Source organism: Prunus persica, chromosome G3, assembly GCF_000346465.2.
Source record: "Prunus persica cultivar Lovell chromosome G3, Prunus_persica_NCBIv2, whole genome shotgun sequence".
Lineage (NCBI taxonomy): Eukaryota > Viridiplantae > Streptophyta > Magnoliopsida > Rosales > Rosaceae > Prunus > Prunus persica.
Window position 1 is genome coordinate 11438800 of NC_034011.1, and position 16280 is coordinate 11455079.

The 16280-nt window shown below is 35.6% G+C and overlaps 1 protein-coding gene across 1 annotated transcript; it reads left to right on the forward strand.

Annotated features, from left to right (window-relative positions):
- Positions 7706 to 8925, forward strand: LOC18779920 (E3 ubiquitin-protein ligase ATL41). The gene has a single exon (XM_007212550.2). The coding sequence runs from the start codon at positions 7999 to 8001 to the stop codon at positions 8767 to 8769; it is 771 nt and encodes a 256-aa protein (XP_007212612.1). The 5' UTR covers positions 7706 to 7998; the 3' UTR covers positions 8770 to 8925.

Consider the following 16280-nt stretch of genomic DNA (forward strand, 5'->3'; position numbering starts at 1 on the left):
CTCATCTCTTTATTTGTGTGTACTTTGTGTGTCATTTTACTTACTCCATTATCAGCATACAAAATAAAATAAATGAATGCAAATGGATGAAACGAGAGTGACCAACCTTCTTTTAACATTGCTTTTATTAGATTATGAAGTGTGCAAAGTATTCTGCATTTTGATATTAAATGTGAAAGTACCACATGGATATGAATGGTAAAAGTCCTTGAGTTATCTATAACAGATTGCTATGGTTTTGTCAATTTATTCATACAACTGTTCAAGTACCATCATGGCTTGGTATACTATTCTACCTTTTATGTGAAAGTTGGCTGAGTCAGAGTGACCAAAGAACAGATTTTAGGTTAGGATGACAACAAATATATATATTTTCAGGATGTTGGGACAATATCCAAGCTGTCACAACCACTATTTCTCCCTTTTTTTCTGTGACGTACTTTTTCATTTTTCATTTTGTTTTTGGTTTTACATGGAGAGAAAGACTATGCCCATAAGAAAATGTATGTTGTTTAGTAATGTTAGGGAGACTAAATTATAGACCACTTCGGTACCATCTTTCTAATAAGGGTGGAGCCAACCAATACAATGAGTTTTACATTTATTAGAGAGGCTATACACAAATTGGTCTACAAATTTTAATCTTTCTAACATTAGTCTAATTGTAAAATGTGTTGCGTGTTCGTACCAATTTTTTTTCTTTTTTTTTCTTTTTGGACTTTGAACATGATTTCCAAACTGGAGAGACAGTGAGAGAGAGAGAGTTTGATAGGATTCCAAGGGTGTTTTAGTCTTTGTAATCTTGACAACCTACTATATTAGGAGGTTAGTCAACATTAGTTGGGCTGTTGAATTGTATTGTGTTTTGAGTAATAAAAATAGTATATTCTTTTTGTACATTTGAATTAAGGTCGAATGGAGTTTTAACAGAGTATTGACGTCAAAGTCTTGCATCCCTCCTATTTGTCAAAGTCTTGCATCCCTTCTAGATGGATGCAAACATATTTTGGATCGCTTTGATATCAACCACATAAATGATTTATGACGAGAAAGTTTTTGGTGTTACGGTGAACAACAATATAATTGAGTATTCATTTGATCTTAACTATTGAATCAGACTAACCAATTTGATCCAATGGCTAACTAATTTGATCAAATGATTAAGAGATAAGGTCTCACTTAGAGCACTTCCATCCATTTTCCAAGGCAAGGTGTAAGGGCAAGGCAATAGCTGTTACTATTCACATGAATAGTGGTAGCCCTAGCAAAAGACTTGTGGTGTTTCCACCCATTGTCATGGCAATCACTATTCACATGATATATGAGGAGATGATTTTGTATAGAGTTTTGGTGTAGGAAGTGAAGAATATGACTAAGTATTTATTTTTTTAAAATTCTGAAATTTTTGGTTTTTATTTTTCAATTTTTTTTTAATTTTTTTTTCGTTGCTAACGCACCATTGACGTCAGCAACCCCAGGTAATAGCCCAGACTGTTTTTGCCTTTGGGCTAGCCTAGTTTGCTGGGACCCAACTGCTGCTCGGGCAGCTTAGGCCCGCTAGAACTTCAAAAACTCACTTGGGCCCTGTCCTGCCTTGGCAATGGGCTGTTGCTGGAACTGCCCTTATGGTGTGTTTACTAATCAAGAATTGAATTCCATCTATGGAGGATTCATGCGTTTACTTCACATAAAGGAATTGAAAAGTAAGTGAGACACACACAAAATTAGGAATTGAATTCCTGATTTTGGAGGTATTCAATTCTTGGTTGGGAGATGGTATTCTAATTGCTGGAGAGTTAATCCATTAGGAATTCATCTTTTTTACCCATTATATCCTCACACAATTTTCAAAATTCCAAATTTGTCATCTACTTTAACCTAACAGCGAGGACATTTTGGTAATTAGCACCACTCCTACCCCAATTCCATATAGTTTAGTAAACGACTTCAATTGGAATCCGAAATCTAACTCCCCTCAATTCATATGGTTTAGTAAACAACTTCAATACGAATCCGGAATCTAATTTTCCTCAATCCAACTCCTCCTCAATTCAATTCCTCATAATCTAATTATAAATTAATAAACATGCTAACTAGAGAATTTTTGATGTATGAATATCCACAAAATTTGGTAGCCCAGAAGATATTTTTCGGAGTTTCGTATATTTGGCCTACATTTCATTTATAGAAGAATAACTTACAAACCAATTTGGCATTCAAGTAAAACAAGCAAATTTTGCCTAACGCATTTATCGTGTGAATTGGGCTTCAAATAATATCTATTGTATGAATGTCAGCCCAGCCTTTACCAACCCAATTTTGCCTAACGCATCTAAGGTCAGAATTTCAGCCCAAAATCAGCATGGTTGCAGCCCAAAGTCACTCAATAGTGGTTTTAATTACGTTAGTTCAAAATCATCTCGTTGCTCCAAGGTTCATAGAAGGCCCGCAGACATTAGAAGGTGGTTGTTCTTGTTGGAACAAAAATTTAGCGAAATTTATATTTGAACATTATTCAGTTAATTCTGTCAGAATACGCCAATGAGGTCTAGCTTAGAGAAAAATGGCCTTAACTTATAGCTCAGTGATCTTATATTCGAATCTCTATGATACCTTGGTAGTGTGTGTGTGTGTGTGTGAGAAACTCATATCCCCTTTATAGTTTAGACTAACGCTTGTATTAAAATAAAAAAAAAAAAAAAAAAATCTCTTGCAATGCATAAAAACAAGAGCAAAATAACACTGTGACCGTGGAGTCTAACTTGGTAACGGTTGGACCTGGTGGTCGTCGAACTGGACACAGCCAACTCTGGTGGCATGATTAGTTAAGTGGATGTTGGGTTAGTTACGAGGGTCATTGACTAAGGTTCTACAATCATTGTGTTATGTCCGGGGGTCAAGTGTTGAGGTTCAACTAGGGGTAGCAATGAGTCTTGTGGTGTCGAGTATTAACGGGTTAAAAATCTTCAACACGAATACGACATGTTTATTAAACATTTCAGGAACGTCCCATCCAAACACAACATGTTTATTACATGAGTAACACGACAAGACCCATGTACCCGTTCACTAAATGTGTTGGATTGAATTTTTATTTAGGTTAACCTATTAACAGTTTAATTTGTTTGACACGTTTAACTTATTCAACCTGTTTAGCATATTAGAAAACATTTAATCTATTAATTTTGGTAATTATAATATAACTCATAAATGCTAAAAAAGTTATGATAATATTGAAAATATTATTAAAAAAACAAATTTAATTTTTAAAAAGTTAATATTAACTCGTTTTTTGGCCAAATGTTAATATTAACTCTTTAAACTAACAAAATCGAATAGGTTTTTGTTTTAGAGAATTAAATAGGTTATATATGTCGGCTTTTGAATGGGTTCATTTATTTAAAAAAGTTGAGTATGTTAATAAACTGGTTAGTGGGTTGACACAAACCTATTTATTAATTGTGTCTTAGTGGATTAACTCGAATTTGACATGAATTTTTAATTAGTGTATGGGTTGACTTACATAAATTTCACGCATGTTTCTAGTCGTTTATCGAGTTGTGTGGGAAATTGCAGCCCCTCGATTGGTCGTTCACTGGCTAGGTTACAAGGGTCACCTGGTTGGGTTCGGTGTCATTGAGTTTGGTCTGATGGCCATCGTGCCACTACTAGAATATCTGATTTTGACAACAATTATTATTTGTGCTCTTTAACTCAAAAGGAAAAATTATTCGTGATCTATATTGATGGTTACAATGCAACCATTTCAAAATAGTCGGTCTTCTATATAAGAGTTTCTATTGTTTATGGGACATGATTTTATATTTTTGTGTCTTAAACTCAAGATTTTTGGGCACAAATATGGCATATATCTAACAACATCAATTGATGCTTTTAATTTGACTTTTGTATATGCACATAAACCATTCATTTGTGCCTAATGTATTTACTTTTTTTTTTAAAAAAAATATATATTAGGGTTGCCAAAAACCAACGCACCACTCTCTCCACCACCTAAACACCACCGCCACCTCTTACATCCCTCCACCACCCAAATCAATGACACTTCACCTCTCTCTCTCTCTCTCTCTCTCACTCTCTCTCACAAGTAATGCAAACACAATGAGCTCACTAAAATTAAAATTTTCAACCAAACTCACACAAATACATACATAATTAGATTTAAAAACTGGGTATAAATGAAAATTATGCAAATACACAATTTGCTCACTCAAATTAAAACAGTCAACATCTTTCAATATAGTCGGCATATGACATTAGACACCACCTTGCAATAAGGGGTTATAGAATAAGGGGTTGCTCTCTCGCCATGCGAGGAAAGCTGTGCTTTAAATATTAGGGTTTAGGTTTTTCACGTTTGTTAAGGCCCAAAAAATCCACGATTCGGCCCAATGCGATACTTTATCGAGAAAAAACCCGATTTGGGCACGCGAAAGTTCATCATATGCTCTTACACACATGCCACGCCAAGCAAATACGCAACACGCCACGCTACAAGCTTAAGTGGGCTCAAGCCACTCAAATGCCCGGGACTTGCTTGAGTGGGTTGTGGTATGTATGGTAATAAATCGACATGAGGCCCATTGATGGGCCGAGAAATGGAAGTCTCAGGTTGCTTGAGAGCCTCGGGACTCAAGCTCATTTCTTAGGCCCAAACATATGGGTGAGCACAAAAGAGGAAATAGCCCATTAGCTTAACCAAATTAGCCCAACACCTCAACAAAAATAGTCCAACACTTGTTGAGGTTAGCCCATTTATTTTGACAAACCAACCCATTATCTTAGAAGGGTCATACAATTAGAAATGAGAAGCAGCAAGAGCATCAGCCCCTTGCTGAAAAAACAGAAGCCACGAAGGGAGCAAGATGTCCACATATGCAAAGCTACTGGAAGGCTCCAGCACATGGGAATGAACAATTTCCAAGCACAAAACACCCGAAGAACCAAGGAATATTAACATGCAAGTTGCCAAGAAGAGAAGCACCCTTCGAACCAGCATACATACCCCAATTCCTTCCCCCATCAGACCTGACCATGGAAAAAGGAAAGAAAGAAAGGAAGAAGATGGCTAGGAATGGAAGTCTCCCACTGAAACAGTTGTAGGAAAGGGGGCCTTGAGCTCTCAAAAATCTCTGCTAGGCAGAGGAAATTTCATCAAGATAGGAAAAGTCAAGGGAGGAGATGAGAAAGGAAGGGAAAAGCTTGGCTAAAATGGGTAGAAGCCATTAGGGTTTCTTGGGAAGTGATGGTTTCCAGCGGCTATAAAATGAGGCCTCTTCTACCCAACGAAATCAACCCACACCTAGAGAGCAAGCTTCCTCTTTTACCTGCAAAAACCCAGCAATCTCATGCATTATTCACCCTCCTTCTCCATTTTCTTTTTCTGGCAGACTACTTGCACATTTGACAAGCTGCCGCAAAAGCATGGTTATTTCTTTCGCTCTTCTTAGCCAAATTAGCTTGCAAACCTCTTCTTCCTCTCCTTAAACACTCCCATTTCTCCCTAGGAAGCCATATTTTCCTCTTTGGTGCTAAACTCATGCTAATTTTGCTTCCATGCCACAAGCCTCTCATGCTAAGCTAGAAAATTTATCTGTAAGCATCAAGAAATCATCTATAAGTTGTTGTTGTTCTGGTTGGTGAAGGTAACCAAGATGCTTCTTAAGGCTCTACTGCCCTTTCGAAGCATTTTTGAGGCTTGATCTTCGAATTCAGACAAAGATGACAATTTCATCAATTTGCCCTTTACGGCAGCCCAGCCCATTTGTAGCTGCAGGAACGAAAAAGCCCTTAATGGCTTCTACCTATTTTGGCCAAGCTTTTCCCCTCCTCCCTTGACTTTTCCTATCTTAGTGAAAGTTCCTCTGCCTATTTGCACAAAATCAAAGATTTTTGGGAGCTCAAGGCCCTTTTTCCCGCAGCTGTTTTAGTGGGAGACTTCTATTCACAGCCATCTCCTTCCCTTCTTTCTTTTCGTTTTCCATGGCCAGGTCTGATAGGGGAAGGAATTGGGGTATGTATGCTGATTCGAAGGGTGCTTCTCTTCTTGGCAGCTTGCACGTTAATATCCCTTTGTTCTTCGGGTGTTTTGTGCTTGGAAATTGTTCCTTCCCATGTGCTGGAGCCTTCCAGCAGCTCTGCATATGTGGACATCTTGCTCCCTTCATGGCTTCAGTTTTTTCAGCAAGGGGCTGATGTTTTTGCTGCTTCTCATTTCTAATTGTATGAGCCTTCTAAAATAATGAGTTGGTTTGTCAAAATAAATGGGCAAACCTCAACAAGTGTTGGACTATTTTTGTTGAGATGTTGGGCTAATTTGATTAAGCTAATGGGCTATTTCCTCTTTTGTGCTTACTCATATGTTTAGGCCTAAGAAATAGGCTTGAGTCCCGAGGCTCCCAAGCAACCCGAGACTTTCATTTCTCGGCCCATCAATAGGCTTCATATCAATTTATTACCATCCATACCACAACCCACTCAAGCAAGCCCAGGGCATTTGAGTGGATTGGGCCCACTTAAGCTTGTAGCGTGGTGTGTTGCTTATTTGCTTGGCATGACATGTGTGCAAGCGCATATGAAGAACTTTCGCGTGGCCAAATTGGGTTTCTTCTCGGTAAGGTATAGCATTGGGCTGAGAATTTATTTAGGCAGAATTGTGGATTTTTTCGGCCTCAACAAAAATAAAATTAGAAAAGTGTACTAGAGGATGTGTTTGTAGCAAATTCAATGGTGCAAGTGCGCAAAGATGTGTTGTGTTTGGGATTTGTGGATGTTGGGTTGGGCCCAAGTGACCCAAGGTGCTGTCATTGTGATCAATTAGAGGACAATCTTCTTCAATTTGATTTGGCTAATAAAAGACTTGGGTTCAAAATCGGATTCTAAGGTGAATTGTCTGCTGCGCATCAGATTTTGAAGAGGAAGAGCAAGGAGAGGGGTGGAACAGGATGGGGCTTATGGGTGTTTGGGTTGGGGATGAAGGGTTGTCGGAAAATTCTTTCTTTCTTTCCTTTTTATTTAAGTTTTTTATTTTTCTAATTTTATTTTAAAAGATAAAAGTTAAGTAAGTTTAACTGTAACAAAATAATTATTATTTTTTTTTAAAAATACACACGCGTCGAAATTTGAATGAAAATATTATACACTAACGTGGTACATCCGTATTATTCTATTATTTCTCCCTAGTGTGGCTCCGCCCCTAAATATATGTAATTTTTATTGCGTAGACTAATAATTATACACAATCGTGAACGGAATATTATCCTCCAATAGCGTGAAGCAGATGCAAAGATTCAAAAAGTCACATATGAACAAGAAATTAAAGTTTATAATAATGTCATTGAGTTAGAGTTTAGACTATTAAACGAGGAAATTAGAAAAAATAATAATAATAAGGACCATTTAACACACTAAAGTCTTCGTTTAAAAAAAATACACACACACCCTAAAGTCTTGTTTGTTGACTCTAGACCATTTAACACATCAGATGCCATCACCATCACTCCAACATTCAAGTCAAAAGCACATTTCTTCATATGAAAACTCGCCGGTTTTACGTTCTTTTTAGGCCACCCAATCAAAAACTTTTGTACACACGTTTGAAAATGCAACCAAATTAGAGATTTGACAAAAATTAATAACGTTCCCATAAGCAGATTATAGAAAGAGTTTAAATTTTATCCTATTTATACTATTTTCTAAGAAAATAATTTCCCACCATTTTTGTAATTAGAAACATAAAACAAATTAAATGACACGTTAAGAAAACTCTTTAAAACAAGAGAAAATGATTTCCATGAAGAAAGAAACGAGTCAACATTCAAACCTATTGAAAAAACCAAACAAGTATTCACACCGAAACCCAAAACCAAAACACAAACTCTCCGACTCTTGACTCTCAACTCCAAACACATAAAACACAATTTTCAGCTCCTCTCTCAACAAATCCATCAGTGAGGCACCAAAGCAAACCACGAAACCATGTCTTCCTCCTTACACCCAAATCCGATGCGCCTCCTAAACGACGAAGACGAGAGTCGTCGAATTTATGATGAATTTCACAAAAACCCGTACGACTTGAACAGCAAGATCATGCTCACAGCCATCATCTCATTATCTGTCGTCGTTTTGTTAGTGATCGTGCTTCACACCTACGCAAGGTGTGTCCTCCGACGCCAGGCGCTTCGCCGCGCCTCCATGCGTCATCATCTAGGCTCGACCATGGCTCATGTCCACTTGGCGGAACAGCCCAAGACCGGCCTGGAGCCCTCCATCATTGCCGCCTTGCCCACTTTCGTTTTCACACGTGTGGACGGCCAGGACGACGGAGGAGCCAACGCAATAGAGTGCGCAGTGTGCTTGAGCATGTTAGATCATGATGAGGTGGCAAGGCTGCTTCCAAATTGCAAGCATAGTTTCCATGTGGAGTGCATAGACACGTGGCTGAATTCCCACACTACCTGCCCTATTTGCCGGACAGAGGCACAGCCGCGTCTCCAGCCTGAGCCACGGGAGGATCCGGTGGCAGGTGGGCCCACGGCTCCGCCTCTGGAGCCGCCATTGAATTCCGCGTTTCCATCATATATGGAAGGGACATCAGATGGTGCTGCCCAGTCCAGCTCTGGTACGAAAGCGAATGGCTCGATTTCGAGGTTGAGTTCTTTCAGAAGAATGCTTAGCAGGGACAGATCTTCAAGAAGGATTCAATCTTGTGGCCAAGAGGATGGTATAGAAGATTTAGAGAGACAGTGAATATTGCATTAATTTTGCTATATATATACTTGAATTAATTGTTACAATTTTGCTTTTGTTTCGTTTTTATTACAATTTGAGTGCTGCTCTTATTGCTACAGATGATTATAAACATTAAAACTTTACTTGATTTTGATTGTTTGGTTCTGGTGGTTATTTTTTGTTTTTAAATTGGAAAGTCTCTGTGTATACTCGATTGTCAAACGTGAAGGATATTGGATTATTAGTTGTATTGTTTGTTGTTGTCTTTTACTTGGTCTGACGAAGACTTATTCGTGGTTTGGTAACCTAAAAATTAGTTAAGATGGTAATTTGAGGCTAGCATAATTAACAAAGATAAACAAAAATAATTACGTATGTTCCACGTGAGTAAGAAAAATTAATTAGCTTTTGGCTGGGGCCAGAGTATAAGTTTTTCTTAAGAGATACAGATTTCCAACCTTTTTGTGATTAAAAATAAAGATTTTGAATTTTTTTTGGGGATTCATTTTGATTTTCTGCAATAAAAGAGAATCCAATAGTAGCTGGTATGTTCGTGAATTATTATTATATATGGCTGGATAATCTAGACTCCAGCCGAAGGAGAAACACTTATGTGTAACGGGGACAGTATGTCACGCATGATAACTTTTTCACGTGGTAATTTATGATTGATTAGGGATAGCAAAACAATGTTATTCCCGTTTCACACAAATTTTTTTTTTAAACTATCTAAATAAAATTTTATAAATAAAACAAGTTTATTCGCATAACGAGCAAATATAACACAAAGAAGTACAAAATACAAATAACTACTAAACACATATTGTCCAACTTAATATATATATATATATACAGTCCCGATCTCTTGGACCACAGGAGTCCAAGAGATTGTGGTCACCCACCGTTGGATATTAATCCAATGGTTCAAAATGATATATATAAATGCAATATGACATAAATGATTATTACCCGATTCAAGTCAACCGTTGAATTTACATCCAACGGTAGGTGACCATAAATCTCTTGGACTACAGGGGTCCAAGAGATCAAGACTGTATATATATATATATATATATATATATTCATTGCATAATCCAAACAAATTGCATTAAAAAAAAAGGAAAAAAAAAAAAGAAAGAGCTTTGCCTAGTGAAGTGGACAAAAAAAAAAAAAATCTCAACAAATTCCATAAGAAAAATCCCCAAAATTTAACACACAAACTTTAAATCATAACAACTTAACAATAACAATTAAAATTAGATATTGAATAAGAAGAAGAGAGAAATTTACCAAGACTGAAGATCCCACTGAAAATAGGTCGATAAAATTTTGCGGGATGAGAGCCATTTCTTCTAAGCTCTCAAATGCAATTATATAGTTATGGATGGCTAGAAAAAATAATAATAATAATTAAAAATATATATATATATATATATATAACTTAACAATAACAATTAAAATTAGATATTGAATAAAAAGAAGAGAGAAATTTACCAAGACTGAAGATCCCACTGAAAATAGATTGATAGAATTTTGGGGGATGAAAGCTACTTCTTCTAAGCTCTCAAATGCAAATATGTAGTTTCGGGTGGCTAGAAAATAATATATATATATATATATATATATATATACACCATATTTTTGACACAAATTTTAGACCTTTAGATCTATAAACCTTTAATGGTTGAGATGTACTTTCATTTCTCAAAACAATAAATTTTCTTCAATTAATATTTATACATTGGGATTAAAATTCTGATACCATATTAATTAAAAATTCATTCTCTCTCTCATCTCATTAATTATCTTTAATTAGTTCTTTCCCTTTCCTACTAGACTCTTTTGTTCCTTCGCGGCCTCTGCATTTTTTGCTCTCTCTTTCTTCTACATTCATCATCCGCCTGCAATCTTCTCTTAATTTGTGGCTTCAAGCAAGAGAGAGGGAAAAAAAAAAGTAGCTATATCTTCTATATGGTCTGTTGGAACAAAGAAATCTTCCATATTGTCTCTACTTATTTGGATTTTCTTCGAGTTTCTCATATGTTATGCTATGTTTTAGCTTTAACTTTATATTCAACGTCTTCATAACCAATATTTATTGAATTTTTTTTATTATGTGGTAAAAATAAAATATTAAGAAGAAGAAACTAGATTGTACGATACTATAGATTAAAATATAACATTATTAAAAAAAATGTAATAATTATTGGTGGGAAATTGTAAGATGTAGATGGGAATGAATGAATGGAGAAGAAGAGAGAGACACAGAGATGCAACTTCTTGTGTAGATTATTAAAACAATGATTTGTCAATATAAATCTTAACTCTAAGGATTAATTGCTAGTTTGTGATTTAGATGGAATGGTTTGCTGAAGTGGATGGCTAGTTTGTGATTTCAGGGTTACTGAAAAAGCAAGAAGAAGAAGAAAGGAGGTGGTGTTAATGAGAAGGCACGAAGAAGAGAAGAAGAAGAAGTGCCTTGTGTCAATAAGCCATCAAACTTAATCAAATGAAGAGAGAGGAAATACAAAAGTCAATTAAAATTTATTTTCTATAACTGCTTATTTAAAGAATAAAATAATTAATTTGTTTAATCACATCCATTGATAGTGGGCTAATCAAAGAGTTTAAAACTAGTGTCAAAATTTGTGTCAAAAATATGGTGTTACGGATCCGCCCCATATATATATATATATATATATAATGTCTGCTGTATTGTGTACATATGGTTTAGAGGTGGGCTTATTTCTGCATAGAAGGGTGGGCTTAATTTTACATAGAGGGGTGGGTTATTATTTGATTTATCTAGGTTGGGCTTGTATCACTTAGCTTATTCTCCAAAGTCAGCACTGGGCTGGAGTGTCTCCAGCCCAAATGTAGATCCGCCTTTGGGTGTAAAGAATAACAATAATGCATCACCAGTCCAATGGAAAAATAACATAACTTACAGACCATTGGTCTAATGTTCGAATCTCCATGACACATAAGCAATGTATAACACTCTTCTCCTTTCTAAATTCGAGAAAGAAAAAAAAAGAAAAGAAAGACATATACCACATCATTATGTTTAAATCAACATTGACACATGTATTTCGTATGGATTAATTTCTTTTAACACATAGATTTAAAATAAATAAATTTTTACTTAATCTAAAATTCACCACTGCACAGTACCCAATATTTTATCCGAAACAGGTCTTGTGATTTTAAGGGACCTATACGAAACATAAAATGGGGCCTTCACATTATTAAATACGAAAATAATATTAATAAAATTTATCATAACATAATTCCATAAAAAAATAAAATAAATTAAACTTAAAATATTCATCATCAAATTTTTCAAGAAAACATGTGTGGTTAGTGGCATGGCATGGTAATTTTGTCTATTTGGACTTGGGTACACTAAACCATTTTTTCCTTCTAATTTAATATTAAACCATGAAAAATTCCCTTAAATTGATTTCTATAAGTACCAATTTCACACTGAATAAAAGCTCACCCTTTTTGACCCAAAAAAAAAAAGAAAAAAAAGCCCACCCTTTGAATTTTGGAATATCAGCAATCTACAAAAGAAAACGTAATTCATAGGGTATGGAAAAAGAGATTTAGAAAAGAAGAATAAGAAAGATTTATAACAAGAAAAGTCTAAAATTAAACCTGGAGGAGTGTTAGCGGTGCAGTGCAGCTATCTTAAGAAATCCAACGTTATCTAAATATTGTTTTGTCAAAAATATTAAATAAATATATAATACATAGATATTAATATAATATAAGATTTTTTAAATACCTTATACAATGGGCCCAAGGAGGTAGCACCTCCGATCCCTGTCCAAGACCGACACTGCCATTACTTGACCAACTCCGCAACCCAGCCGTCACCACTACACCCCCAGATATCCAAAATAATCATGAAATAAATACGAGGCCGACCTTTAGATCATAAAATCCTCACCTTATTGGACTTGGCTGTGATAGTTTGTGTTCTTAAATGATGATTAAAGAAAGATAATTGATATATATTTATAAATAATTATCTTGATTATATATATAGCTTATTTTATGATATATATATATATCTATATATACATTAATAAAATGTTTCTTCACAACGTGGTTAGATGTCAATAAAGCATGCTAGTAGCAAGGCTATGATTATTAGCCTTGCCAACTCATCATGAAGAATGTCAAATTAGGATTGGAGGAATTGGAGGAGTCACAACGTGTCTTATAAGAAATTATTTCTTATCTGCAAGACCATATTAATATGTATATATACATTACTTGAATAGTAAGTACATAAACTGCCAGTACACCATTCAATAGGAAATGAGTTGTAGCCGACCTATTCTTTGTATATATAGAAGTCATTAGTTGCACAGCAAAGGAACAAAGAAATCGAGAGAGAAAAAGAGGTAGAGAGAAGTATAATTGTTAAGAAATAGAGTGGGAGACTGAGTTTGTGGATGCGGTGGAAAATTGGGAAACACTTTACATTTCTAACAAAGGTTTTGGTGTAAAGGTAGGGGGTTTCTTGGAAGGGCCTTTACGGGGATTGATTTAATTAAATTTTGTGAGCACTATATTATGCATGATATTATAATTTGATAGATGTTCTCGATATTATATAATGTTCTTCATGTTGGGTGTTCACGTGCTGTTAACTAGTTGAACAACGTTGGCATAATTATATATGCATTGGTGATGTTTTAAATGGTTACATTGTTGTGAGATATATATGATATGTGAAGGGCATAATTATATCATGTCATGGAAATTGGATGAAATTGTTGGATTGAGAAAATAATGATGGAAAATAGGGTAGTGAAAATAATCTTTTGGTAGGTACCAGATCTCAGGGATCTCACCATGCACATGGTTTTTATTGAGTGATACGGGATTGGCGATAGAGAGTTAGACAAGATGACTAACAAAAGGAAAAATTATGGGATGATTAAGATGGGTCATATAAATGGGCATTCAAGACCAAGTGGTATAAGCATGGTATGGGACGTACAGGTCTGCTTATCCAGTTATATGAATTAACTGGAGTAGGTGAAGAGCATTCATGCATTATTATTAATAATGTGATATTTAGCTGTGTGATTGATGTCACTTAATTAAGTAATATCAATTTATCGTGAAAAGGTTTATGTCCAACTGAGTTATGGTTTCGCTCATCCCCCAACAGATTTTTCAGGCACTAAACCTGAAATCTAGGACTTATAATGATTTTGGCATGTCTATAGAGTGTATTGTGTGCATAGCTTGTGGTTGAATAATGAGCTACTCTTTTAGTGAACTCACGTACTTTCATGGTTTTCATAGTTTCAAGAAAATATTTCTCCAGGAATATTGTCTCAAAGGCAACCCATGTTGCAATCTCAACATCAGGCATAGCCAAAACAAATTCCCATCAATGATAAGCTTGTCCTTCCAAATAGGTAGAAGCAATGCTCACTTTTAGGTTTCTAGGAACTCTTTGTTCATTCATCTTTCTCCTCATTTGTCTTAACCATTCTTCTGCTGCCATAAGGTTTGGATCACCCTTGAAGACAAGTGGCTAAGTCTTTCGAAATTCTCCTTGAACTCTCATTATTTGATCATCTTGAGTTTCCTGATGCAGTTCATGATTACGTTGATTTGTTTCACGAATAGTAGAAGCCATATCCTAAATGGCTAACATTATTCTCATATTATCACTCACATCATTCTCATTTTGTCCTTCTACTCCAGCCATCTTAACAATTGAGCATTTACCAAATAATTTTACAAAATTATATATATATATATATATTCTCTAAAAATTACATAAAGCAATATTAAACATTTATAAATTACACACAAAAAAACATTATAGAAAATCAAACATGCATATTAAACATTTATAAGTTGTTACAAATCTATTTCACAAAATTTAACAAAACAGTCACAAACCTATGTTACAAAGAACTCCCCACTCCAAGAACTCCATAAGGTTGCCCACAAAAACTATATAATTCCACCATACCAAAACCAATCTGTTAGGTTCACACTATCCATTTTATTAGTCAAACTTTTGAGAGAACCTATTCATCATCAGAACTAATATCTATAATTTCAAGAGGAGGGATAACAGGCTCAGGATATTCATTCTCATCATCAAAATTCAGGTTGATGTCAATTGGATTAGACTTTTCTATTTGTGGTCCAGTGATAACCATTGAAGCAGCATAAGCAACAAACTCAGCAGACAGAGCATTAAAGTCCAGAAGTTTCAAATATGCTTCATCTTTTGGGTCTGGGACACGGGGTAAGTCTAACCCCTGTGGTTTTGGAACATAAGGTAACTTTATCCTTGGTGGTGGCCAAATATCAACAGCTATAATTGCATCATCTTGCAACGCTTGGTCGTAAAAGTGTGCTTCAATATTTTGGTATTGACTCCTAACATTGTTGGCCCGCAACTGATGTCTAACACCATTCTCTGTATCTCTGGTGTATATAGCATCCTGCTATATCCTGTGTCAACAACTTCATTAACTATGTCCAAATAAGCATGGTTGCTTAGAAGGTTATGGTATACTTCTTCGTATACTGGGACAAAGCTATCGAGTTCCATTTAGAACCCTCCCCAAGTGTCATCACTGTGATCAGGTTGCATCCTAAACATTAATTTAATAGGTCGGTAAATAACAAAACAATTTAATGAATGTGTGAATCAAGTCTTAATCCAAGATTTCTTAAATTCGTGGGTTGGGGCATGACAAGTTGGTATCAGAGCAAGGTTTACGGTGTCATTAACTTGTTTTGTTATTTACTAACTTGTTAAATTAATGTTTAGGATGCAACCCGATCACAGTGATGACACATGGGGAGGGTTCTAAATGGGACTTGATGGCCTCATCCCAGTAGATGAATAAGTATACCACATCCTTCTGCGCAACCAGGCTTATTTGGACATAGTTAATGAAGTTGTTGACACAGGATATAGGAGGATGTTATATACACCAGAGATACAGAGAATGGTGTTAGACATCAGTTGCGGGCCAACAATGTTAGGAGTTAATACCAAAATATTGAAGCACACTTTTACGACCAAGTGTTGCAAGATGATGCAATTATAGCTGTTGATATTTGGCCACCACTAAGGATAAAGTTACCTTATGTTCCAAAACCACAGGGGTTAGACTTACCCCATGTCTCATACCCAGAAGATGAAGCATGTTTGGAACTCATGGACCTTGATGCTCTGTCTGCTGAGTTTGTTTCGTCTGCTGCTTTAGTGGTTATCACTGGACCACAAATAGAAAAGTTTAATCCAACTGTCATCAACCGAAGTTCTGATGATGAGAATGAATATCCTGAGCCTGTTATCCCTCATCTTAAAATTATAGATATTAGTTCTGATGATGAATAGGTTCTCTTAAAAGTTTGACTAATAAAATGGATAGTGTGAACCTAACAAACTGATTTTGGTATGGTGGAATTATATAGTTTTTGTGGGTAGCCTTATGGAGGTCTTGGAGTGGGGAGTTCTTTGTAACATA